Source organism: Hypomesus nipponensis, chromosome 7 (genome assembly GCF_054491055.1).
Source record: "Hypomesus nipponensis isolate SF chromosome 7, ASM5449105v1, whole genome shotgun sequence".
Lineage (NCBI taxonomy): Eukaryota > Metazoa > Chordata > Actinopteri > Osmeriformes > Osmeridae > Hypomesus > Hypomesus nipponensis.
In genome coordinates, this window is record NC_140367.1 from 13,049,793 (window position 1) to 13,077,032 (window position 27,240).

The 27,240-nt window shown below is 40.4% G+C and overlaps 1 protein-coding gene across 6 annotated transcripts in view; it reads right to left on the minus strand.

The window, feature by feature from the left end:
• Window positions 1–27,240, minus strand: part of scaf11 (SR-related CTD-associated factor 11) — a 65,582-nt gene that overhangs the window by 12,923 nt on the left and 25,419 nt on the right. For 4 of the 6 annotated variants that reach the window (XM_084701163.1, XM_084701169.1, XM_084701165.1 and 1 more), the window contains 9 exons: window positions 26,157–26,240; window positions 25,942–25,994; window positions 25,770–25,837; window positions 25,626–25,663; window positions 25,344–25,417; window positions 23,239–23,364; window positions 14,855–14,955; window positions 9,016–11,235; window positions 5,047–5,348 (listed from right to left, as the gene is read on the minus strand). In XM_084701163.1, coding sequence (XP_084557289.1) covers window positions 5,047–5,348; window positions 9,016–11,235; window positions 14,855–14,955; window positions 23,239–23,364; window positions 25,344–25,417; window positions 25,626–25,663; window positions 25,770–25,837; window positions 25,942–25,994; window positions 26,157–26,240 — 3,066 coding nt within the window. The remainder of the gene's footprint in view (window positions 1–5,046; window positions 5,349–9,015; window positions 11,236–14,854; window positions 14,956–23,238; window positions 23,365–25,343; window positions 25,418–25,625; window positions 25,664–25,769; window positions 25,838–25,941; window positions 25,995–26,156; window positions 26,241–27,240) is intronic. The other 2 variants (XM_084701166.1, XM_084701168.1) reach the window with 2 other exon arrangements.

A 27,240-nucleotide genomic window follows, 5' to 3' on the forward strand; every position in this document is an offset into this window, starting at 1 on the left:
TCTACTTGTGGTAGGGATTGGGCTCATTAGGCAGTGGTTAAGTTTGTATCATCAAATGTTAAATAAAGGTTATGACCAAACCTAGTTGTAATATATTCCAATAAAATGCAAACATTTACACAGAATTGATGCAACCTATACTGTGTACCACATTGTTTTTCTGATATGCAAATATAATTTTGCATATATATTTTTTTAAATAGGAAATCAAAATATAGTATGGAAAAAAAGTCGGAATTTCTTAAGTTTAGAATAAAAATAGATTCTTAGAGTAGAGAAAATATTTTATGTCTAAAATGTAATTTGTCCTGAATATATTTTTTATCAGCATTGAATACCAAAAGACTTTCAAACACTATTAGTAACATTATGTGCCCATTTGTCACACCTACTGAGGAGCATGTTTTGCTATGAATGATGTGAGCTGAACTCCAAAACATAAGAAAAAGACAATGGGTTGGAACAATCACTTAAGTTACCTTCTTAAGTTGGTACTAGGTCATTGAAGAAATCTACAAACAACAGTTATAGTGAGCTAAAGTCTGGGAAAATGAATAATTAAAAATCAGACTTGTACTAGGATTGAACATGTAACAACAACGCTTTTGTTGTTACTTGCCCTCCATCTTCTCCCAGTCCCTTGCAGAATACGACTGTGAGCCGAGCAACATGTCCCTGGACTTAAACATGCATCCAACTTACACATTCTGTGGGCCATGCACAATAAATTCTTATTTTTTAAATTCAAAATATTAAGCACTGTATATGAGATGAGGGCAAACGACACAGAAATGAAAGGGGGGTGATCGCATGCATGTGACTGACCTGAACCAAAGCAAAACAATTAAACTAAACTAGAATTACTCATAGTATTTGTTATATTTCCTACCCATATTATACTTCAGATGAAACATTAGCAAGTAACGTTTTCTTTACGTGTCTGCAGGGGGATTTGATCCTAACCTGGAAAAAGGGTATCAAATTGTTGGCCGGGAGCCTGACCGCCAGACAATTTGTTTTGTTTATTTACGAATGTTATGACATACATAATCTCTTTCTGATCAGTCAAATGTTTTCGTATCCATGCCTCAAGAAACCGACAAGTAGTCTGTGCACATTTGCAATGAACACCAGTAAACGCATTTAATCACAATTATTTTTTACTGTTCTATAAAGAAACTGATTCAATGTCATGCCCGCCAGCACTGCTCACCTGGCTGTATTGGCATAGTAAAACAGATACAAACATTTGCTTCTAAATGACAGTATACCCCAAAAACGTATTTGTGAAATGCCAATTGAAAGGTTGTCCAGCAAGTAAGTCTTTGTTTGCTGATACCTAACAAAGCAATAGAATTCAAATACCTGTTGTCTGTATATAGGCTAATGGTGCATGTACACTACAGCGTCATTTAATGCTCCACTTGTCTTGCCTTCCCAATACGCACCACGCTTGGGGGGGCGTGTCAGACGAGTGAATGCAGAGTGGAAGTTCTCTAAGGTCGCTGTTGTAGTTTGTATAATGGTGTAATGGCCAAGCATGCAAAATTGGGTTTATGTACTCACAATTTCAATCAAAATACAACCATTACACACAATGCAAGAAATCCGATACACTGGCTAGATGTAGCATGATCTTATCTACTTAACACAACAGTACTGGCTTTTTTGTCGTATTTCCCTCAGGTGCAGACTTGTGTTAGTGTATTTATAGTATTGTAATAGTAATCTGTTGCGTGCCGGCTGGGCTAGCTAGCTAGCATGGAATAAAGGTACGTAATGTGATGAGACTGAATTTTAAAGTACAAAAAAACTTACCAGGAACTCAGACAATATTGACATCCCTGTGCCATGCATTTTTTATTTTACATATTGAACAGGACTGGGTGTGCAGCCACACATACAATTTGTTTTTCCCTTCAACTTGTAACTCTGAAAGCTAGAAATGTTTACCATGACGAAAGGCTGCGACGTTTGAAGAAAATGATTTGATTGGTCGACGGTAGTGTTGAACTCATTTACATAAAATAGAGAATATTTCAGGTCGGGAACGCTCCGCTCGCCTTCCCACAATGCACGACGTAAGCGTTAACATTCGGCTTCATTGAAAATGAATGGGAAGCTGATGCTCCGCGTCGGCCGCTCCGAAACCCATAGTGAGTTGTGTAGTGTATACAGCAACAAATGGCTTATATCCTTCCAAACCTTTTCCCACTCACTTTCGCTAAAGCCGCTTTTCCACAACAGGAAAAGTGGAGGTACTCTGTGTTTCCACTACAAGAACCAGGGTCTAAATTAAGTTCTGGTTGCAGAAATTTATGTAAATTGATTGAGAGAACATGGCTCAATCATGCGCTCAATCATACGTCACCGGACTATTTGCCTACTCTGCACGGTACTTGAGACCGCGATGGAAACACAGACAGCAAATGGTCTGGAGGAACCAAAAGGTACCTTGAAAAAGGTTCCTAGGACAAATTGTTCAAATTTCAGAGGAAATTACTCAGGGGGTGTAGAGTCCGGTGGCCTGTAGTTTCTGTATCTTTAGCAGAGTCTGCTTGTCTTTCATGAGTTTGTCATAGAAAGGACTTTTTAGGACTATGACATTTTTACAAACCACTCATCAGACCAATACACCTACAGTATTTGAACGACACACAGTGTACCATAAGATCAGTGGCTCAAGCGCAACGGGACACAGCTCAATGCTGTGATACATTTTTCTCATGAGATTCATCCTGAGATGGACACATAAAAAATTACAACTTGCACATTACCCAGTTTGCTACCTAATTGTTCAACTAAAGTCCCACTAAAGTCCTACTAAAACTCCCACTATAAAACTTGCACAGACACACATTCCTTTCATTATTACTCCACACACTAACCTAGTTTAGCCCCCCATCCCCGATTTCCAATAACTGTTGTTACACTGTCCAGAAAGCTTATCATTAAGATTTCATGAAGGCCCATTTAGAGATGCAACTTCAGTTAGTTACTCTTCTAAGAGATGGATCTCAAATGTCAATACCGCCAATCCTGATGCTCTGTGTACGCTCATAGGTTATTCCTTTTCACATACTCTTAAGAATCTAGGGCCCGAGAAAGGCGTATAGGGTCTACTTCTCATTCTCGTTGAAATTCTGTCTCGGACCCAGTTTTTCTGCTACCTCAATTAATTTCTGTTCAAGAGTCATCACTCACTCTCTATGGAACCCAACTGTTGTTCTATACCCCCAGGCCGTCCTCAGCCTTGAGGAGCTGGAAATACTCTGGTGTTACTTCTATAATTATTTTACAAAACTCTGGAAAGAGCTATTTTAAATCAGATATCTCCCTTCCTAACCAAGAGCAACCTGCTAGACCCTCACCAATAGTTCAAAGGCAAACACTCAATAGGCTCCCTAAAAGCTTTCCACGCTGGTAGCAATGGGTATTGCTGAAACTGCCCTCAAACACATGGCTTCTCTTACCACTGCTACGAAGACTTTTCTCACAGTGTCACTTACTGATTGTACAGGATTCATGTTTCACCTGGCCTAAGGGCATAGAAAGCTGTACATTACTTGTTATGGTCCCTGGAAACATTCTGGATTTTGTATTTGAGATCCTGCTGTCACACTGTCTTGTATAAGACTGCACCCACAAATATTTATGTTGTAGATAATATAATTCATTTTTTCTATGTGTTGTCGTTGAAATGTTATTGTTGCACTATAGTTGAGATATTGCTATTGTTCCACAATAAACATTATTTGAGCTGTTGTCCTGTTAGCAGTGTTGGGGTAACGAGTTACAAAGTAACGGATTACAGTAACGATATTACTATTATAGGTAACGAAGTAAAGTAACGCATTACACTCAAAATATTGGTAACGACACTACTTTACTGGACCTCAGGAATGCGCTTTCCTGCGTTACCCAAGCCATTTTTGCCAGTCCGAAAAGTTCTCTTTTAGTGACTTGAAGCAGCCAACGGCATTCTCAGCTTCAAGGCAGCCAAAGCCGAAGTCAAACTCAGCTATTGACAACCCAGTATCACAATTGATACTAGGTTGGCGTAGGAGGGAAGCGGGAAAATGGATAAGACGGAGACAGGAGGGTTCAGCGAGTGGCGATATTCTTATTTTAACTTTGTTGCTCGAAAGGACAAAAATATTACAGTAAAATGCTGTCCAGGCGAGAGGTGTCTTTCAACTACTGTCAACTCAATGAGATTTTAAAGTGAGGCATATTTCTTTGGTCAGACAGTGTGGACAAGGTTAATGTTCGTTCAAGTGAATGGCTGAGTTTTATATGCAATTTTGTTTTACATGTTTAAAATTACAATACACTGTGGAAAGGCTAAGAGATGCCCTTTATTGAAAATTTTAAAATAAAGTGATTTTTTGGTAAAGTAACTAGTAGTAGTTACTTTTCAAATGCAGTAACTAATAAAGTAATCTAGTTAAAATTTTCAGAATTCCCTTCTAACTTGTAACTAGTTACTTTTTCTGAGTAGCTACCCCAACACTGCCTGATAGATAATATAGAGTAGCATATTAGCCTCACTCAGTGCCATTTGCAGAGCCTTTCAGCCTAGTTCTACGATTGTTCACACGATTACTTTTCAATTCTCAAACTGTGGCTTTTTCAGTATTAAAAATGTTGCTAACTTATTGTAACATAATAATACATTTAAGTTATAATTCATTATTTCATTGTGAGTTATAGCTCACGTTTTTCTGGAAAACTAGGCTAAAATATAGTTTCAACATGCATCGATTTTTAGCCCCAAAACTTGTGTGGCAACCTCACCCCGGTTGCTTAAATTGTCGTGTGAAATTGGGAAACAAACTGTACTCCTTACAGACCTTGAAAACAACTTGAATTAAATAAAACAATGCTTTTATTATAGGGTACATAGTAGACTAGGCTTTGTAGAACCCTACAAAAACATTCAGTGAGAGAAAATCTTGCTCAATTAAAAATTTTGTGATCTACCCTGTTAACCCTTGTCTACCCAAAATAGTATGCGACAAGGTGGAGTATCCACTTTTCACTTACCTGAGTGGTGCGGCTATCTGGCTGGGCGGCTGTCAGACTGCCATGCTGCATGGGAGGTGGTGGTGGGGGAGGAGGGGGTAGGCCCTGGGCTGTCACACAAGGAACCTGTAGGAGAGGCACTGTGGGATGGAGGTGTATGGGGACCTGAGGCGGCATTCCATATGGCGCTGCTGACTGCAGGTTCACCGGTACTCCATGTTGACCCAGGGGATAGTGGAGAACATTGAACTGGGGATGCATCACACCTATGGAGACTTGACTTTCACTCTGTGTTTGAAGAGTCAGATCATCTTTAGGGAGATCTACAAAAAGATACGTAGTACGAATCAGTCGCAAATATCCTAACTTATTTGCATTGGCTTCCTGTTTACTGTATGTCTAACAAAGCACTAAACAGGGCTTGACATTTCTACCATTTTGGTCACATATGCTCCAGAAATTGTATCTGTGAGACCTAAAATCTTATTTGACATTATTTGTGCGAGTGTTTAATACACATTTAATATTGGTTAATATTAGCTGTCAGTCACTCTTTGTACCTGTGCTCAGTTGTCAGATGACGCATTTGCCGTAAGAACTCAGGCATTTCAACCAGCTCTCACGCAACACCTTGTATTAACCCCATCCCATCTCCCAGAATTTTTTTACCCAAACGTTGACAGGTATGGTAATCTCAAGACAGAATTTTGATAAAACTTGAGCCGTGGATATCTATAACTTTAAAATTGTATTTGTGGTGCTCCTTAACATTCGGTGGGTGCTACAAAATATTTGCTGGTGCTGTTAACTTTTTAAAGTTGGGAGCACCAGTGCCACCAAGTAAAAAAGTTAATTTCAAGTGCTGACAAAATCATTTGGCCCCTAAATATTTGTCAGACCTACTCCAGTTGTATCTTCCATAAAAAAATTGAGATCTTCAGATTCTAATTTACTCTCTGCCTAGATCCAAACTAATAACATTCTGTGAATGAGCATTTGTAGGTCTGCTCTGAAGACTTTTGCAATGGTCCTTAGCATTGTGTACTGTTTTATCTTTGATTTGGGCAGGGTGATGCTAAAACACATGGGCAGGGTCATGCCAAAAGAAATTCTGCAAACGAATCATGAAAAACTCCCCACCACTGTTGGGGGTGAGGCAACTCAGTGGCGGCGGCACAGAGGGGACAGGGGGGGGCTGTCGCCCCTCCGAAAAATATGTTGGGGGGGCGTCGGCCCCCTCAATAAAATCCACCGCAAATGTCGAGAGAAATTCACGGCGTGCGGCACTGCCGCATGTTTAAATCATTGGTGAAGGTTTTAGATGATAAACCCTATTTTAAGGTCTTTCTATAGTATACTAGAAACAAAGACCAAAAACTCAGACATCAGCCCACTGTTTATCTGCCCGGGCTCTCCTCTGCTGATTCCCTTGCTTTGTGACGCATTTGACGTCAAACGCGTCGCAAAGCGGGCAGCAAGCACTGCTGCCTGTGGCAATGAGCACTTCTGCCTCCGGAGCAGACATCGCATTTACGCTGTTTTTGAAGCAATTACTGGATCGATTTAAAAAATGACAAAACGTTTGTACTCATAAACCTCCATATTCTTAATAGACAAGTTTATAATGAAATTCTGCCCCCTAAAATGCAGGAAATAGCGTTTGAGGGTCTAGATTTCATTTTTTTTGCAGGGCAAAAAATTCTCGCCCCTCCATCACAAAACGTGCCACCGCCTCTGTAAGTGAAACAAAACCTCAACTCAAACTAGGGTTGCAAATAATTTTAATAATCAATCTGTCTATAATTTTTTTAATTAATCAATGAATCTGATAAATAAAAAAAATGAAGCGTTTATTTCCAACCCTTTATTCAAAAACAGAACTGACAGTGCAAATTCACAGTGCAAAACATCTTCAGAAAGTGCACAAACAGGCACACAATTTTGAAAAAGTTCTGATTTAATGCTATTTTCAGAGATAAGCATTTTATTTGGATTTTGGTAAAAACTTGATTGAAAATTGAAAGGTTGTGGAAGTAGGCCAGACTTTATTAGAATAATCTATATTTTAGATTTTTCAGTACAATTCTGAAAAAATTAGCGAGGATTTCATACTATTTGATAATTGATTTCTTATCATTTTGTTTGAAACTTAATTGAAAATGTAAAGGGTGTGGAAGTAGGCCAGACTTTATTAGAATAATGTTGTGTATATTTGATATTTTTCTGTACAATTCTGAAAAAGTAAAGGCTGTGGAAGTATACTGGACATTGTTAGAATACTCTGGTGTCCATTTAAGGTTTTATATTCATAAAAATATTATAAAACTTATCATTTTTCAAAATGGTATGGGTAATTTTCACCCGGTCAATAACGCAACGCTGCAAAGTAGCGTCTTCCGAATGTGTAACGAAAATCGAATACAAAACTAACTTCACCTCGGTCAATTAACACACTTTTTCGATATATTTAGTGTGAAATGCTCCCAACACCTTGGATGACTTAGGTCGTACTGATTTCTCTGCCTCCGACATGTGTTTCAGAACAACATTACTCAACGTCTCTCCGATGGTCTTTCCTCTACCTCCGCCCTGCTCCGCGCTCAACTCAACTTTTTTTTTATACTCAAACATCTCTGCGACTTATTGAGTGGCGTAATAGTCACGCGACACAACATATCTATAATGGAAACTCCTTTAATAATTGATTTTTATCAATTTTATTGATTCGTGTTTGCAGCCCTAACTCAAACTCAAAGATATTTATGAATAACAATATGGCACTAGGTAACTACAGAGCCATCATTTAGCATTGTAATTATAGTGCTAGCTTTGAAAGTGGCATCTAACATTGCATATTTAACGTTGTGCTAACTATCAGCAACTAGACAGCAAAGCATTTTGTAGCTCACCATTCAGTGACCATTTGAATGGAATTATTTTCAGATGGCAAGGCTTTGTCTTCTGAATCAAACGTCTCAAACATAATATTGTAGGTCTGGACGAAGCAGATTTTATTGTGCCATTGCAGTGCATGACTGTTGCTATGAAAGATTGTTTGACATAAGCAGAGCTGTCGAGATGTCAATGAAACGTGATCAGCCACGCCTAACCAGACAGAAAAATGGTCTAAACAGAAAATAATTATGGTTTTAAATTAGATTTCTGAATAATTCTGAATGTTTATTTTAATTTAGATTCTTGTGGAAGCTAAATGAGACGCTTAACTTTAATATCATATATACATTTTTCACGATTTAAAACCAAGTTTCTTGTGGCTTTAACAGTAATGAATCAATTAATGATTAACATCCCTAAGCACAGATATTGCATTTGTTATTTCTTCCGGTATTGTATGTATCACCCTTATTAATTATTTTGTTTTGAGCATTCCCAATGTATGTACAAATGTGTCACCTGTTTGTTTTGTACATGTGATTTACCCTTATGTACAGCACTGTGTACGTACATTGTATCGGTAACCTGTTCATTTCTATAGTGTTTTAAAACATCATTTAGATTTCTTTATTTTTGTCTGGACTGCTTTACCGCTGCAATTTCCCCTTGGGATTAATAAAGTACATATACACTAGCATCACGTGCTATGGGAGACCAAACTTTCTAGTAGGCCTAATACCAATCAAGACAAATCTGTCAAATGAAAATGTTTAAACATGTCTCCCTAAACCACAAATTACATCAGAACTCAACTTTAACATTGGCATTCCTAGAAAGCTTGGTCTACCGTTGCACGTGATACCAAGTGTCTTTAGGTAGGTAGTAAGGTACTTTATTAATCCCAAAGGGAAATTGCAGCATTCCACAGGTCCAGATAAAAGTTAAGAAATCAAAATCAAAACAACCTAAATGCAGTTGAATTTGAAGAAAATCAGAAGTTGCCAATTGCCAAAATATACAGGTGGTATACTCCAAGTCTTAGAAACATTCAAGCATTAAAAAAAGATGTACTAACTAAAGAAGGCGTCTTCTCACCTGTTGTGGGCTGGTCTTCCTCTCGTCTGATCCAGCCTCCTCCTCCCCCAGCACCTCGCTCCCTCCTGGAGTAATAGCTCTGCACATCTGCTGGAAGTGTTCTCCTCACTGCCCAACTTGAAGCTGATGACCAACCTGATCGGTCAAGAGGCGACTCACCAAGATCGGTTTCTTTCCTACGACTACCTCGGTTCTCATTGAACCGGCTGTATGCGTCACTCCCTGAATTTTTGGCTGTCCCTGAGAAATTGTTTCTTGACTGCCAGCGATTTTCTCCTTGCTCCTCCGGCTGGTTGCACATCCGGTACTCTCCCTGCCCAGGAGATCGGCGCTCAGATCCACCGCAGCCGGTTGGAATGCCACAACGGCTCCATGAGTCAGACAACCCACTGCTTACTTGATCATCCCAGCGATTATTTTCATCCACCGACAAGGTCTCATGGCTCCTGGCACCAGCATCGCCCATGGTCTTTTCCTGAACCCAATCTGGATTGGTTAAACAGCCCTGATCAGGGGAAGGGTCTCCAAAACTGTCGTTTTTGAAGCGGCTCTTGTCTCCACCACCACCACTCCTGTGATCTGTCCTCCAACGTTCTCCACCCCATCGGTCCGTCTTCCAACTTGCCGACTGAGGCCCTGAAGTGGGCTGTTCAGGGGATGTTCCACGTTTGTACAGTCTTGTCCTAGACCTCGATCTTGAGTTGGAACGAGATCTGGTTCTGGAGAGGCTTTTAGATCTAGACCGCCTTCTGCTCTTTTCCTCATGATTGCATTCTTTTATGGATGAGTCCTTCTTATTATTCCCTCCCCTTTCCCAGCTGTGGATATGAGTGGAGTGACTTGAAGGCGGGCTGCCATCCATTTCCCTTGTGTGGTCTCGAGAGCCAGAACTTGAACCTCGGGATGAGTCTTGTCTGGAGTCTTTCTTTGGAGACCAGGTAGTGGTGGCAGAGTGGAAACGAGATTGGCGCTGTCTACCATTCCTTTTGTCCTGGCTCTCCATTCCACTTGAGCTTTCTTGTTCCTGTTGACTCACATTACCATCTAGCAAGCTCAGACTGGTGGGTGCCAGGAGCTCGGCCGTAATTATACTGCTTTCTATTTGTGGATTAATGGTCAGGTCATTGTTGTGCTCACTGCTAGGTGACTCACAGTCCATTGGTACACCATCAGTGTCATCTTTTGATTGATTGTCCACTTTGGTTGTGGTCTTAGAGATTTCATTCGTCCAGTCTTGTGAACTGTGAATACTTGCATTTCCAAAAGCTATATTTTCAGAGGTGTCTTGAGCTTTCAGGGGCTTGGTACCAACCAGAGAGTCAGAGAATTGAGACTCATCAGCATTCACCGCTATTGAAATGTCCTTTTTAAAGTTTTTCTCCACTGAATCTGCAAAAGTCCTTACAGGATAAGCATTCTCATCTTGTACTTCTTCTAAATGTTTGCCAGACTGTAGAAACGTTGGACTTTCCAATGGCAACACAGAGCTGGAATTGAGTGACAAGTCTTCTATTTGTCCTGAAAAAAATGTTTTTTTGTGATCTTCAGCCTGATTCCCATCAGATGACATGCCATGGCAATCGAGAGATGCTTCAGTTGGTGAAGAAGGAACCCCTTCTTCACTGTCCGTCTGCTTCACTAACAGTTGTTTGTCTGGAGAACTGTCTTTGTCTACCTGGCTCCTAACTTCGTCCTGCTCCAGTATGAAATTGCTTAACGACGGTTTAGGACATAGTTCTTCGTTGACAAGGCTAGAATTCTGATTCCACTGCAATGGAGTAGATTCAGCATCTGAGTTTCCAGATTCCACATTGTTTTCCTCTTTACCTTGCTTATTCTTTTCAATCTCCTTGTCAACTCCATCATCCTCTTCACTTGCTGTGAGCCTGTTAAGGAGTCTAGGAGTGGCTTTCCTTCTCCCATGGCCTGTCTTTTTACCTTTTGACTTTTGGCAAGCTGGCAATTTGCCCTTTCTAGTTGCTAGGGGGGCTTTGCCAAGTGGGGGTGACATGTTTGCAGACAAGTCTGAGTCTGAGGAATGTGACTGTGAGGATGCAGCATCATGCAGTGGAGCTTGTTCCTGGGCTTTGCTGGTAAGGTTAGAGCGTCTAGAAGTCATAGACTCAGTCTGTTTGAAGGGAGATCTTGAACTTGATGTCCGACCCCCTTTCTTCTCCCCTCCTTTTGGGCAGGTGACTGCATAACCTCGTCCCTGAAATACTGTGGAGCAATTATATTAAATGTGTTACATTTACATTTAGCAGACGCTCTTCTCCAGAGCGACTTACAGTAAGTACAGGGACATACCCCCGAGGCAAGTAGGGTGAAGTGCCTTGCCCAAGGACACAAGTTAATTTTCGCACAGCCAGGAATCAAACTGGCAACTAGGGGTGGGCGATATGGCCAAAATCTCCTATAACAGTATGAGTAATTTAATATCACGGTTACGGTATATATCACGGTATAGTAATTGTTCTGTTAATTCAATTAAGAAATGGTACAAAATAACCATACCGAAAAAAAACAACTGCCACGAGACAACACTTGAGTTAAAAACAAAAGACTCAAAAGAAAGTTAAAAGGTACGAGCGGGGGGGGGGGGGGGGAGTTCAAAATAATTCCTTCGTTAATAATTAGTTGCACAGAACTTTATTCAGGGCTCCAGACTAACTTTTTCCCTTGGTTGCACTAGCACCAGCACAAAATGTAGGTGCACCAAAAAAAAATCCTTGCGTCGCCACAATTTCAAGGTCACCTTTTTATCACGCTCCATATACATTCATATATATTATGTAAATGGTCTTAAACAAGAATAAGGTGTAGGTAAATATTGGTTTTATTTGAAGCACAATTAAACTGTATATAAAATAAAAATCTTGTAAGTGCTTCACTGAGCTGTCAAACTAAAATATTAGATGCAGCACAAAATTTAGGTGCACCCAAATTTTTCCTTGCGTCGCCACAATTTCAAGGTCACCTTTTTATCACGCTCCATATACATTCATATATATTATGTAAATTATCTTAAACAAGAATAAGGTGTAGGTAAATATTGGTTTTATTTGAAGCACAATTAAACTGTATATAAAATAAAAATCTTGTAAGTGCTTCACTGAGCTGTCAAACTAAAATATTGCAAGCAAAATAAAACATTTCAAAATAGAAAGTTCTACTGACCTAACATTTCATGGCTCAAAGTCTTATAGCGCCCCCCTTGCATGGCCTTCAGATGGCCAACACCTGTAATTTTGCTTTCTTACCCTTTGGCCTTGACTAAACCAGCTTGCCACACTCTCCCTAGCATCAAAATCCTAGCTCCATGGGTTAGCTCCATGGCTCCGCTCCGTAAGTCAGGGGTCGACAATTAATTTTGACAAGGTGCCACATGAGATGCACCTTCCTGCCAAAGCAAATTCCTTGTCTGTGCAAACTTTCATGGCGAATAAATCCCATTCTGATTCTGATGAGAAACTTGAAATGTGTTGGAGGGCCGCATCAACAATAACTTGAACTTAATTCTGCTCACTATTCATTTTCCCCTATTGTAAAAAGCAGTAAAGTATATATTTTGATTAGCTGTTACTGGTTATCAGAAGAATAAGGATATTCTGTAAATAGTTATATAAATATTTTACATGTTGTTCAACTAGGAAAAGACTATTGAAGTAACAGTAAACACTAAAATAATCATTACATCAGTGTTTCATTTTATTTGTAAATAGTTAATCTTCACAAACACTGAAAAGTTGTTTTGCAGTATGTAAAGATATGCAATTGATCAACTTTATACAGTAAGCAATACTTTTTTTCAGTTCATTTTGTTCTGTGAGAAGAATCCAGTGGGCTTGAACAAGTGCATCGAAATCTGGCTGAATGTCTGAGGTGGATAGGACAGCTGACAGGTGATGATCCGGGTCTGCAATTTAACTAGCAAACCATCAGCCCGCGCCCACTGAATCAGTCAAATTCTTATTATGTCCATGTTCGTTTTTTTCATTATTCCCTTAGTGCAAATTCAAATTATAATCCTTCAACACAGCGACCTTAGCGAACTAAGAACACAGCTTTGACTTTGACCTCAGTAAACAGATATTTAGAAGTCCATGTCTCGTTAAAAACTCTACATTCTGTATCAACCTTTCGTTTTTCATTTGAGGGCTAACCAACAGCTAACTCTCCTGTCGGTGAGGTTACGCAAGCGCACATATGTAAATCGCCTGATCACTAGTCTTTCAGGACTACACATTTACTACTGCTCAACACATTTATTTATTTTTAATTTTTGATTTACCTCCCACGGGCCAGATTGGGACAGCCTGTGGGCCGGCCCACGGGCCATTAAGACATGTTCGTAGGAACCTAGCGAAAAATATCCTAAACTTTCCAAGACTTTTAGCTAGGTTTATAGGTACCTAGCGAAAAATAGCCTCAACTTTCCTAGACTTTAAGCTACGGTACTAATGCAGAAGGAAAGCTGATATCGCTGTCTTACTAGAACGTCGTATCTATGCGTTGTTGCTAACGTGTACACCCAATGAATTCAACATTTGTAGGTCGCACATGCGCGAGTGCTTGTAAAAAATGCTTGCACTGTCTCCAAAACTGGTCGCAAAATGCGACCATTTGGTCGCAGTCTGGAGCCTTGCCGCAGAGTGTGCATATCAATTTGGTTTTATTGGATGTTCCATCTTAGTTTTTTTGGAACACGGACTTCTCATCCAGAAGTTGCAGATTGGATGGAATTGTGGTAATATTACGTTAAATGCATTAAACAAAAATAACGAATTAATCCTGTAATTTAATCCTATCGCGTTAACGCGTTATTTTTCACAGCCCTATATTAAATATTAAATGATTTAATATAAATACATAATGATTCACACCTTCACAAAATCAACCACAAACAAATAATTTCTGCATATGCAGGTAGCAACGCAAGTGCTAAATAACTATTTAACTGGTCGGCTCCATGAAGCCGGGTAAGTAACTAGCTCCTGAGACTTCTCACCAAAAGAACGAAGGGGAACCTTCAATGAAGACCAGTTGTGAAGATCAATGAAGATGTTCGTAGGTACCTAGAGAAAAGTAGCCTGAACTTTCTTAGATCTTTAGCTACGGGACTAATGCTGAATGCTCGCTGATATAGCTGTCTGTCTTACTAGAGCGGCGTATGTATGCATTTTTGCAAACGTGTGCTGACGTTGTGACTGTGTGTATGTGAGAAAGACGCGTGACAGAAAGATGGAGGGAGAGCAGGGAAAGGAAATGCAGCTGAAAGAATTTGCTGCGTGTTTTAACCTAAAGTGTTTAAGAAACGCAATATGTGGCGGCCGGTGTTGATTCTGTGGCGCACCATCACAAATTAGCCTATGCGTGGAAAACAATGAAAAGTATACCGTGGTTGAAACGGTATAGCCAAATCTCTCCCGGTAGACACATTTCTACCGTTGCACGGTATATACCGTCATACCTCCCAGCCCTATCGGCAACCTTCTGATTAATAGCCCGTTTCCCCCACCCGCTTAGCCATCTGACTTGCTTTAGTATTTGCAAACATGTCACATTTACAATTTCTGCAGATAAAAAAGAATAGGCTTTTCTTTTAATCTCTCAACATTAATGGCAGCACAATATGCAGGTGCTAAGTAAGCCATTTCTACACAGAATTGGCTTTTAAATTGAAATATTTCACAAATGTCAGTACTTTTTACTTTTTCTTACTATACATAGATAGCCATCCACTACTGAATTATATTTGCTGCTTGGGGTATTTAATTTAAATTCTATTAATCTCTGCTAACTAAGCCAATTAGTTATATAGAACGCACACAAAACTTACCAAAATGGCCAAAGCCAGGATGTGTTGTAGATATTGAGAAAGGTGAGAAGCTTCTAAGGGGGAACTGGCGGTTCCTCCAACCAGCGGCATTCAACCAGTGTCTATGGAAAGAACATTGCATTTCACAAACATGTTGAACAAACCACATCTATCTACAGTATAATTCCAGGAATCTGTGTGTTTGTCAGCCTGTATGTGTCTGTGGCTAGATTATATCCAGAACAAGCATTGTATGAAGTTGAAATATGGCAGGAGCTTGTTTGGAACCCAAGGAGTGGACCATGTTAATTTGCTTGGATGCACAGTTAGCAACAAATATTAATACAGTGCATCCGGAAAGTATTCACAGCACTTCAGTTTTTCTACGTTGTTCTGTTACAGCTGTTTTCCAAAATAGATTTATTTTATTTTTATCCTCAAATTTCTACACACAATGATAACGTGAATATATTTTTTTTGCTAATCTACATAAAAAATATAGCAATGAGATAGCCAAGCAATCAAATAACCCAGAAAAACAATTTAGACATTCTCAGAAGAGGGTTCAAAGGGCACGCAGCAAGTTTGGTGTGAATACATCAAAGATTTGAGATACGACCCAACTTCCTGTTTGGCGGCTTAGCTGCACATTTGGCTGTACCGGACAAATGGTTTAGAAAATCAAAAAACACATGAGAACTTTTGTGAGGTTTGGTCTGAAGATAATCTCTGCCAAATTTGGTGAAGATTGGACAACATTTGTAGGAGGAGTGTTTTTTTTTCATGAATTCAAAACGGTGGCCGCATCGAATCGGCTGGTATAACACCTTATGTGTCACACACAAGACCTTCCAAGATATCATGAGACAAAGGAATCACTTAATAAAAAGCAAACTAATCAACAATTAGCCAAAATGCTTTTTTGCTTCCTGCGGCCACTCCAGTGTTCACATGACACAAAATTGTTTGGACATCCTCAGAAGAAGCTTCCGAGTCGGGATACCAAGTTTGGTGTTGTTTCTTAAAGAGTTGAAAATCCAAAATATTTTGATAATTTGAGTGGGGGTTGCTCTGACGATAATCTGTGCCAATTCTGGGGAAGGTTGAACAAACAATGAAGGAGAAACGAGTTCTTAAAATTTTAAATGGTGAAAAATCGATAAAACCGGAAATTGACACCATAGAGTGTGTTGAACTCGTCTTGATCCAGGGAATCCAACGGTAACTAATTTCGTCAATTAGCAGATGCTCTTATCCAGAGCAAAACTCATTTTTGAAAATCGGTCATAAGGTTCAAAAGTTACATGTCACAAGTCCAACTTTGACCCATTGGTGACACTACAGTGCTCCAATTGGAGACATGAAACTTGGTGTAAATAAAGAAGGGACTGTCCTTAATGTGTGCCAAATTTCACAACTTTTTACCATACGGTTCTAGGGGCTGCCAATGACTCCAATGGCACAAGAATAAAAATAATAATAAAACTAACAATAACAATAGGTTTCCTCATGACGGAGGAATCCTAATAAGAAAAGGTAGAAACACTTAAGTGGCTCCGCGGCTTTGTTGCTTGGCCACCAATTACAAAAGAACATTGCATGTTCACAATTATTCACTAATAATTATTCACTATTCACTCACATTATTCACGAGAGCGTATAGCGTCCTACTGAAGTGAACTTTGTGAGCGCTGCATTGACTGCGAGTGATCAAGACTGTAGTATAATATTGAGTTTAGCTAAAACTTAGTCTCTTGGGTAGAACTGAAGGGTCAGCAGTTAGATAACCAGTTTGAACTGGTCAGAGAGTAGCTTGCCAGTGAGTCATTTTTGGTTTCAGGGTACTCAGGGTATTCTTTTGTTTGACAGTAATTGGGGGCGTTGTATCTGTGCATTAGCATATTTAAGGCAACTAGCACTACAGAGGCAGCCTCGTCTGCCAGCCTCGGCGCACGAAGACTCAGTCGAACAAAGACACGGGAGTCTACCTGCGGGAGTCCACCGAGGAAAGCCGACGAGGCGGATCACCTCTTCTGATTAGTATCAACTAGTGCTGTCAAACGATTAAAATATTTAATCGCGATTAATCGCATTAATGTCATAGTTAACTCGCGATCAATCACAATTAATCGCACCTTTTTATCTATTCTAAATGTCCCTGATTTCTTTTTGTCCCAATCTTTTTTCAAATTTGAATGCTCTTATCAACATAGAAAAGTGGTTCGGATTGCTTTGTGCAAATATTTTTTTTATTGAAAACAACATTGCAATCGCCTGGCTTTGACGAGGGGGCAGAGAATTCGCATCAGCTGTGTGCTTGGCCATCAAGTGGTATTTCAGACTGGACGTGCTGCGATGATAGCTCAGTTTACAACGACAAAACACACAGATCACTGGTCTTGTCAATAGAACCATTTGGCAACTTTTTAAAAGCAAACTTTCCATTCAGAATCTTATTGGCATCCATTTCGGCATCTCGCGCTCGTCATCCACTCAAAACGTAACGTTAGCCTACTACCAGAGAATGTCTAATATCCGTAAACGGGCTCTGCTACTACTCTTTAGCCAGCTCTCACAGTCGGCTGTGTTTGTGGCGCGCCTGTTGTTTTGTTTCCGGTCTAGCTAGATCCGGTGTGGTGTTGTAGTTTTTCTAACGTCGGTAGTTGTTGCAACAGCATGTGAAAAAAACTACAAAGTTTGCTAGGCCAAAAAGAGCGTTAATCGCGCGATAAAATAATTGACGCCGTTAATTTGGGTTTGCGTTAACGCCGTTAATAACGCGTTAAACTGACAGCACTAGTATCAACCTATTCACATTCATATTTAGATTATATTCTACCTAGAACTTATTCATAGCTAGCATGTCTTTCCTAAGCATTCCTGTTCATTACACTACCCGTAGACATAGATATGTCACAAAGTATATATGGTCAACTTCTAACCTTCACTACCTATCCAGATCTTCTCCACCTGCCCTTTCTCTTTCTTTAGGGGTTCTGGAACTGCCAGTCTGCTGTGAACAAGGCAGACTTTATCCCGGCATTTGCATCCCTGCTTCTCTTCATGCCCTTGCGCTGACAGAGACGTGGATCCGCCCAGAGAACACTGGAACTCCAGCTGCTCTCTCCGTCGACCAGTCCTTCACTCACTCACCCCGCTCAACCGGGCAGGGTGGTGGGACAGGTTTGCTTCTTTCCCCACAAATTAAATACACATCCACACTACTCTCTGTTACTGCCAAATCATTTCAACACCATTATGGGATGCTAACTGATTCTATCAAAGCATGCATAACTGTTCTTTATCGCCCACCAGGGCCGCTTGCCGACTTTGTGGAAGAGCTGGACATGCTCCTCAGCGTCCTCCCGGATGATGGAACCCCCCTGATTGTCCTTGGGGACTTCAACATCCACCTCCAAGGAACGCAGGCTGTCGACTTCTTGTCTCTCCTGACCTCCTTCGACCTGACGCTGCTGAGCATCCCGGTGACCCACAAGGCAATAGCAAACAGCTAGACCTCGTCCTGACATGTAACTGTATCACTGACTTAACCTCTGTAACCCCACTGCACATTTCTGATCACTATTTTATCCAATTCTCTGTCTCTCTCCCTCCAACCCCTCCTACCTCCCCTCCCCTCATAACTTTCCGGCGCAACCTCCGCTCCCTATCCCCCTCCCATTTCTCTTCTATTGTAACATCCTCCCTCCCTCCCTCCCATGGACGAGTTCTCGTCCCACCCCACTAACACTGCCACCGGCACCTTGTTAACCACTTTTAACTGCATCACTTGACTCTCTCTGTCCCATGTCAACCAGGCCTGCACGATCTTCTCCCTCATGCCCGTGGCTTACGGATGTTATTCGTGAAGGGACCTTGATAACTATCACTCCCTCCTTAAATCCTTCTCTTCTCTCACAACTGGTGCTAAAACCCTCTACTTTAACAAAATGAACTCTGCTTCAAACCCCCACAAACTTTTCTCTACCTTCTCCACCTGTCTTAACCCACCTCCCCCACCCCCTCCCCTCCACCCTGACAGCAGACGACTTCTCCTCCTTCTTTGAGAAAAAAGTCGCCAACATTAGCAGTTGGTTCCCTAAACCCACCTTTCTTACCCCCTCACCCTCCATGACTGACCCAACTAAATGTCTAAACTCTTTCTCTCCCCTGTCCGAGGCAGAGCTCTCTGACCTCATTCTCTCTCATCGCCCCACCTCCTGTCCCCTTGATCCTGTCCCCTCCCCTCTCTTCCAAACCACCTCCCCCTCTATCATAACTTTTCTGCTCCATGTTTTAAACTCCTCTCTTACCTCTGGCACTTTCCCCTCTGCCTTCAAACAGGCCAGAGTTACCCCTCTACTCAAAAAACCCTCCCTTAACCCTGCCGTCCTCCAGAACTACAGACCGGTATCACTGTTACCCTTCTTCTCTAAAACAATTGAACGTGCTGTATCTAACCAACGTCTAACTTTCTCTCTCAGAACAACCTGCTTGACCCCAACCAATCGGGCTTCAAGACCGGCCACTCCACAGAGACTGCCCTCCTTTCAGTCACCACTGCCCTCCAGTCTGCCAGAGCAGCTTCGAGGTCATCCGTTATCATTCTGCTGGACCTTTCTGTGCGGTTGATACGGTTAACCACCAGATCCTGCTCTCCAGACTTTCTGAGATGGGCATCACTGGCACTGCACTCCAGTGGATCTCATCCCATCAGTGGATCTCATCCTACCAGGTCTCCAGGGGAGGCAAACTGTCAGACCATCGCCAGCTCTCCACTGGTGTCCCACAGGGCTCCGTCCTTGGACCCCTCCTCTTCTCTCTGTACACCACCTCACTTGGACCAATCATCACCTCCCATGGCTTCTCCTACCACTGCTACGCTGACGACACGCAGCTGTACCTGTCGTTCCCCCCGACCGATCAAACTGAGTGATCGGCGGAGAAGGGCCTTAGTCAGGGAGGTGACCAAGAACACTGACAGAGCTCCAGCGTTGCTCTGTGAAGAGAACCTTCCAGAAGGACAACAATCTCTGCAGCACTCCACCAATCAGGCCTGTATGGTAGTGTGGCCAGATGAAAGACACTCCTCAGTAAAATGCACATGACAGCCCGCCTGGAGTTAGCCAAAAGGCAAACGAAGGACTCAGACCATGAGAAACAAAATTCCCTGCTCTGATGAAACAAAGATTGTACTCTGGCCTGAATGCCAGGGGTCGTGTCTGGAGGAAACCAGGCCAATCACCTGGCCAATACCATTCCTACAAAGCATGGTGGTGGCAGCATCATGCTGTGGGAATGTTTTTCAGCAGCAGGAACTGGGAGACAAGTCAGGATTGAGGGAAAGATGAATGCAGCAATGTACAGAGATAGACATCCTTGATGAAAACCTGCTCCAGAGCACTCTGGACCTCAGACTGGGCAACAACCCTAAGCACACAGCCAAGATAACAAAGGTGTGGCTTCGGGACAACTCTGTAAATGTCCTTGAGACACCCGATTGAACATGTCTGGTAAGATCTGAAAATGGCTGTGCAGCCACACTCCCCATCCAACTTGATGGAGCTTGAGAGGTACTGCAAAGAAGAGTGGGAGAAACATCCAGTCATTCTCAAAAAGACTGGAGGCTGTACATGCTGCCAAAGGTGCTTCAACAAAAGTATTGCGTAAAGGCTGTGAATACTTATGTACATGTTATGTTTTTGTTCTTATTTTTGATAGATTTGTGTGTATAGGGCAAAAAAGTAATTGAATCCATTTTGGAATAAGGCTGTAACATAAAAGTGAAGCGCTTGAATACTTTCCGGATGCACTATGCAAAATATGAAAATACAAAAACATTTAGTCTAGGCCTAGCCTACTGTAATAAGCGATAAAACATATGCGGTCACTACTACACATTTAATTTGTCAGCTACTTTTTGCCAGCCCTCTCTCCTGGAAAGATTGCAGACTTTGAGGTTCTCCCTGGCGTTCTGATTGAATCTTCCAATTCTGAATAAACTTCAAGCAAGCTCTTAATCTTTGGCTCTGTTGCAAACAAAACGGGGCACTCTTTTTGTTTTGCCATGGAGCAACCAAAAGCAGTATGGTTTGTATGGTACAGCCAATCAAAGTCGGCAACAAAGCCTCCAAAAAGGAAGAAAGGTAATTTCTCATCAGATCTTTTCTGCATTGACCCCATCCTCGGTATATGGAATTGGGACGTTCTAAAGACTAGGGCTGCACGATTAATCGAATTTTAATCACGATCACAATTTCGGCTTCCCACGATCAAATTCGTGTGATCGAGCGATATTTAGAATGCGTCATTCCGTTCATAAAACGCTCCGTATCAAAGTGTTTTTTTTGCAAAGCCAATCTAGCACTCCGTAAACCAATAGGTGCGTTCGACATCGGCTGTGGCTGCATGAAACGACCAGCGAGAGTTGCCGCTTGCTGTCGGGGAGGAGTTATAAACGGCTCCTTAAGTCGGAAAATGTGTCATTTTATGTAGCCTATTGGGTAAACTCTTTCTCCAATCTGCAGCAACTCTGACTGGCTCATGGAGGCACGTGAACAGACATTAGGTGTATTCGACTCCACGCTGCGTGGAGTCGAATACACCTAATGTCTGTTCACGTGCCTCCATGAGCCAGTCAGAGTTGTTCCTTGCACCATACTGCTCAATTTCTGGATGTAGACGATTACAGAGTAACGTGAGGAAAATTCCGGAACAGATAAAAGTCGGTCATAAGGCTGCTATCTTAACAAAGAAAACAAAAAAACTACCTGTGACCTGCCTTCGCTAATCCCTAAAGCCTTATTTTAGATACAGATAGCTTGCAAATACAGAGGATAGCCTACCGAAGTTGAGTTAGCCAATGTCGTTAGCGATGCTAGCTAACGTTTGCTAGCTGCATAACTTTTAACTGGATCTTGCTGCGCTGCTTGATTTACTGAAATTATAATGAAATGTTATGTTCTACTAGCCATTAGCCTATTTGCGCTTGGCACAGTTTTCCAAAGCCCTAGTGTAACTGAGACGACACACTAAATAATTCCTCTTTCAAGTAATAAGCCCCGTTCAATTGTTGAGCATTAAATTAGCTGCAAGGTCTGTAGAGATCTTGGGACTATGCCACTCGAGCGAACACAGATCTGTGTTTTGCTCATGCAGAATTCGGTTAAATAAAATCGGTAAAATAAACTTAATGAGTGGAACAAAAGATGAAGTAACGTGGCATTTCATTTTGTGTGAGTTTTAACTTGTCCAGTGGGGCAAGTACATTTCTCTTTCACTTGCCCTACAAAAAAATCCACTTGTCCCGGACAAGCCTTAATGCTGAGCCCTGCCGTATTTGTTTTTTATTGATTATATATTATGAGTTTTATACACATCCATTATGCAAGTACAATGTATTGTGACAATACAATTTGATTAGGTTATAATCAACAAATAATCGTGATAATTAATCGTGATCTCAATATTGATCAAAATAATCGTGATTATCATTTTGGCCTTAATCGTGCAGCCCTACTAAAGACGTGCAAAAAAAATTGCGCAATTTGACCTCTAGGGGGCCCTGCAATACACAAAGATTTGGCACAGGTCATCTTTAGACCAACCCTCACAAATGTTCACAGTTTTTATATTTTCGAAACCGTTTGTCCGGTACAGCCAATCAAAATTGGCAGCAGTGCCGCCAAACAGAAAGCTGGGTCGTATGTCTGCAAATTGTTTATGGATTCACACCAAACTTGCTACGTCTACTCGGAACCCTGTTTTTTCGTCATTTAGTCGCTTGGCCCCCTCATTGCTAGCCTGACGTTGTCATACTCATAATTCTAGTCAGAATATGAGTCTGAGAACTCTCCGTTGGGCTTTGACTACGGGGCGTGTTTCAAACGAGCCTGGAAAACAAATGCCTCTTCGCTCAATTGGATAGACCTACAACCAATCAGAGCAACGTAATATGCTGTTTGTTTAAAGCGAATTCAACTTAAGCGCTCTTTTGTGACGTGGGTGATTACGTTACTGTTGATCATCTGTCCATCATCGTATAAAGCCCGCGCTGGCAATTTCATTGGTATGCCCAGATTCTGGTTTTCTGTAGTTGTTCCCCAATACGAGACCCTCCAGACCCAACTTTCTGACCAAATTTTGTGGGCGGGGAGAGTTGGGCTGGCAGCCAGGCTACCTCATTGCTGCTAGCAGCTATATTTCTTTATGATTTGGTGGTCAATCAATCTCTTTTTGCTGCTAGCTTAAACATTTTCCCTCAAAAATGTTCTAAAACAGAATGCACACAAGCAGAAAAGAAAAACCTTCCGTGAACTACAACAATTTGCAAGGGAACATCTCACAAAAAAAACTGCACATGAATTCACAAAAAAATTGATAAGCCAGTCATGTGCCATGCTCACCTGGAGTCGCCCAAAGCAGAAACAGACACAGCAGCCAACAGCCATGGGAAATTCTCTATCTGGTGCCTACACTGTTTACGTCCAGATACAGAGAACTCCTCCTCCGCCACCCAAAGAGGCTCAGAACTGTTGAGTAGACAACTCAGTCAAAACACATGCAATGTTATTCTTTTGTTTATTGAACAAACAAAAGATTCAGTTGATGATACTAGACATTAAATACATGTTGTAATACTCTGTAGGGATGTATAATTGTTAAGTTACAACATAATTTCCTAAATATTTATCATTACACACAGACAATAAATCATCTGCTATTTAGGCAACTTCCTAAGCAAAGTTAAGTAAAGTATCCATATTCTTGCAATCCATAGGGGCCTACTATGTAGGCTACACAAAGAAATACCACTGTGTGCAAAATTCACAATACATAATCATTCGCCACATATCTGCCTGTCTATATGATGGGTAAAATTATAATCCAAGTAGAATATATTTATTGAAAATTGATATAATAACATATCTTTAATGTTGCCTTTAATGCTGAACAGCAACAGAGAAAATGGTCTGATCAAATATGTGTAGGCCATAAGAAAGCTAACCATATCCCTTGTATAATACATAAAAAATGAATGAAAATAAAGCGAGAAACCAGGAAGAGGATTGTAAGAGACACTGCACTTCTGTGTTAATCTAACATTGGATACATTTATCCAAGGATAGCATCCAATCCCTTTGATATCTTACATATTTATACTGTCTGAAGAACCCTTTTCATGCAAGAATGCTAGATCAAGTATATTATAAGCCCTTTATTGGTTTTACCAATATGTTGGTGTTGACATTAATATTAACATATTTAAAATATAAATATGCTAAACTGAGGAGTCATTACATGCTTGAGGTCACACTCAAAACCTTTGAAATAGGAAGTGCACAAATCATGAATGTAATTATACAATGCTTGATATTTACCTTATGGGATTCTGACAAAAAGTCTAAAAGGCTATTAAGCGAGTCAATTTCTACAATTGTGAAAGATAATACAAATGCGAAATGTTATACTGTAACTATGGTGTACCTTAATTACCACATCACATGCCTTCATTACCACATGTGCCTAAAACAAAACACTCGCTAGCAATTGGGTTGTCTCTGGATCCTGAACAAATACAAATGGCATTGTTAGGTGCAATAGTGTTAGTATATGAAGTTATAATCCATAGATGGTGTTCAATCCCAGCAAAATTCTCCTTATGTAAATACTTATTTACAAATTCTTGTGGAATTTTAAGATGACCTTGTTGCAACTTGGTACAAGATTATTTCAACAATAAATCTTTCAAACCGATTTACATTTCTTATTTTTGGGAATCTAAATCACAATTCATAACTAAAATAACTCCTCCATAGATGAATAGGGGTACTTAAGATTTATTTATAGAATGGAGTATGTTGTAATATGTTTTGGTATTGAATGTAGATGCAAAATGTGTGCTGGACAAATAATTTTGGGGGATTTGTCATTGTCCATTGGTTGAAAAGAATCACAACAATTATTCAACAGCATGTCAGATGCTCAGGGAGATGATGGGTTTAAACCTGCTGCAGGTCAGACAGTTCATCTATCATCTATTTGATTTCCACTACACAAGAATTAAACACAAATTCATGATGCAAGTAGGCCACTAAGATAAGTACTGTTGTACTGCCCTCTGTTGGTTGGCCATGGCATGGCTGCAGTGAAACTGGACTAGCCAATGATAACACACTCTTCATGGAGTGGAATGAACCAAGTAGCTTGGCCTTGATTCACCAAAGGGAAAAGGTGACTTCCTACAAGTGGATACGAGGCAACATCTGTTGTTCTGATTAAATGCATTCATAGAAACCGGTGGAATGCATTTAATTTCAACTAGACTTGCAGGGTAATTGAAGAACAGCGTATGCATTAGGCACAGAAAGGGAGTGGAGGATTTATTACACCAATTGTAATTTTGCATTATAGTAGCTCATTAAAATGCTTGTTTATTTACACGACAATAGATACAATTTTATAGAAGTTACTGTTTTATGAAAATGCTGTTTGAGGGTGGCTTACTTACATGCCCTGTATCAAAGTACCCAGTGTTGTGCCAGATGTAGACAGGGACCAAGTGAAGTGTAAAGATGGTCGAACCTGGTAAAAAATAAAATAAATAAATGCTACAACACAAAGTGCCTTCAAACTCCTTACGTAACACAGACTCAAAGTTCAATGCATGCTTTTGATATTGAAACAGGATCATCTTCAAGGACTATTGAAACAGGAATAGTCCTTACTGGACTGTGCTTACTAAACAAAGAAATTATGAGATTAACTCTAGTTCATGTAAACACTCACAAACCTTATTCCTGCTGATCACAGAAGGGGCTTTATCATTGCCTGTAGGAAACAATGTAGTGATATTGTAACACCTTGAAGACCTATAATTATAGATTCACGCATGGTAATTAGGAATTTGATTTGGGAATATGTTTTGCACACGCACATTTCTTAATATGGCTCTTTTCTTTGGCAGGAGTCCTTTGGGTCATCTGCAGCTCCTTTTGCTGACTCCTGAAATGAAAGGATTTTACAATATCAATTATGAACTGAAATGTTCCTTATGGTATTTCATAATGTAAGTATAATAATAAGTAAGGAATCTCTTTAGCACTTGCTTCAACAAACACCTCTCAGGCTCTAATGCGCCAATTTTCTTTGTCACTGGGACCTACAATAAGTAACAAAGAAGTAAAGTGAAACAAGGGATGAAGCTAAAACATTGCATACATACAAGATCATTTCACTACAGTAGTCAAGGTTCAAGTTATAAAATAGTGTGCTGAGATTCAATAATGAAATAGACAAAAGCCAAAATAACCTTTTCACTCACCAATACAAGTCCCAAAGTGGTGTCCCATTTGTAGATGACATTGAATGTCTGTCTGTCCACTGGACAAGACGGAACAGTCTGTGACTTTAAAACACATTTATAGTTTTGATCAAATGTTAAGCCTTGAATTTACCATTGCAGTGCTTATGTCTCCTTGGTTTAGAGGAATGGGTTATTAGTTATCAGGGATAACAATGAAATGCATTTTGTATTGTTAAGTGCAAAGTAAGATATAATGCAGTGCTTCCTTTGGGATTTTTTTATTTTTTTTTTACAGTGGGGGCAGGTCTGTCCGAACAACAACCCCCCCAGCAGAGACAAAGTTCACTATATTTCGGAGCAGGCTAATGTAATCGTCTACTGTTTAATAGCTAATGAAATATTGCACACATTTTCGTCCCATTTCCCCTAAAGCAAAAAATCTTAGGCTGCTTAAAGACACCCCTTCCACTCAAAGTATGTTCTAAATGGCATAAATGCTGCCAATTAATAATTGACGTAACAACTTATTGTAAATGGTCAGTAGCCTAGCCTACCAATTAAGGTAGGCCAATGTAAAGCCCGTGCACACTGCTTAATTTTATCTTGAAATGTAGGCTGAGCATTCTGTAGCAAATAATAACAATAAGCCCACTATTAATTACATTACCTTAAAGTGGAACTGAACTGCAATTAGACACAGTGACATTATAACAGTATATACATTTAATAAAAAAATATATAACATACAACTGTATGCCATATTCTATAAATAATCGAAATCTGTGTAAATTATGTACTTAAAAAGAACTGGGCGCCGCCATGTTTAAATGACAAATACATCTGACGTCACGAGTAGGGCTGCCCCGACAGATTTTCTTTGGTCTACCAAGACTCGACTAAAACGTCTGAAAATCAACTACTCAACTACTCGAAATTTGAAACGCTTTTTTTTGCGATCTGACTCAATGGCTGCTGGACATTGCAGATTCAGCCGCTAATAGCCTACTAATAAGAATAAGACTTGTATCACCAGTCCTGTTGTAACCGAATGCCGATGGTATTTAGTATCTCTTACAATGTACTACAAATTAAAAATATTGTT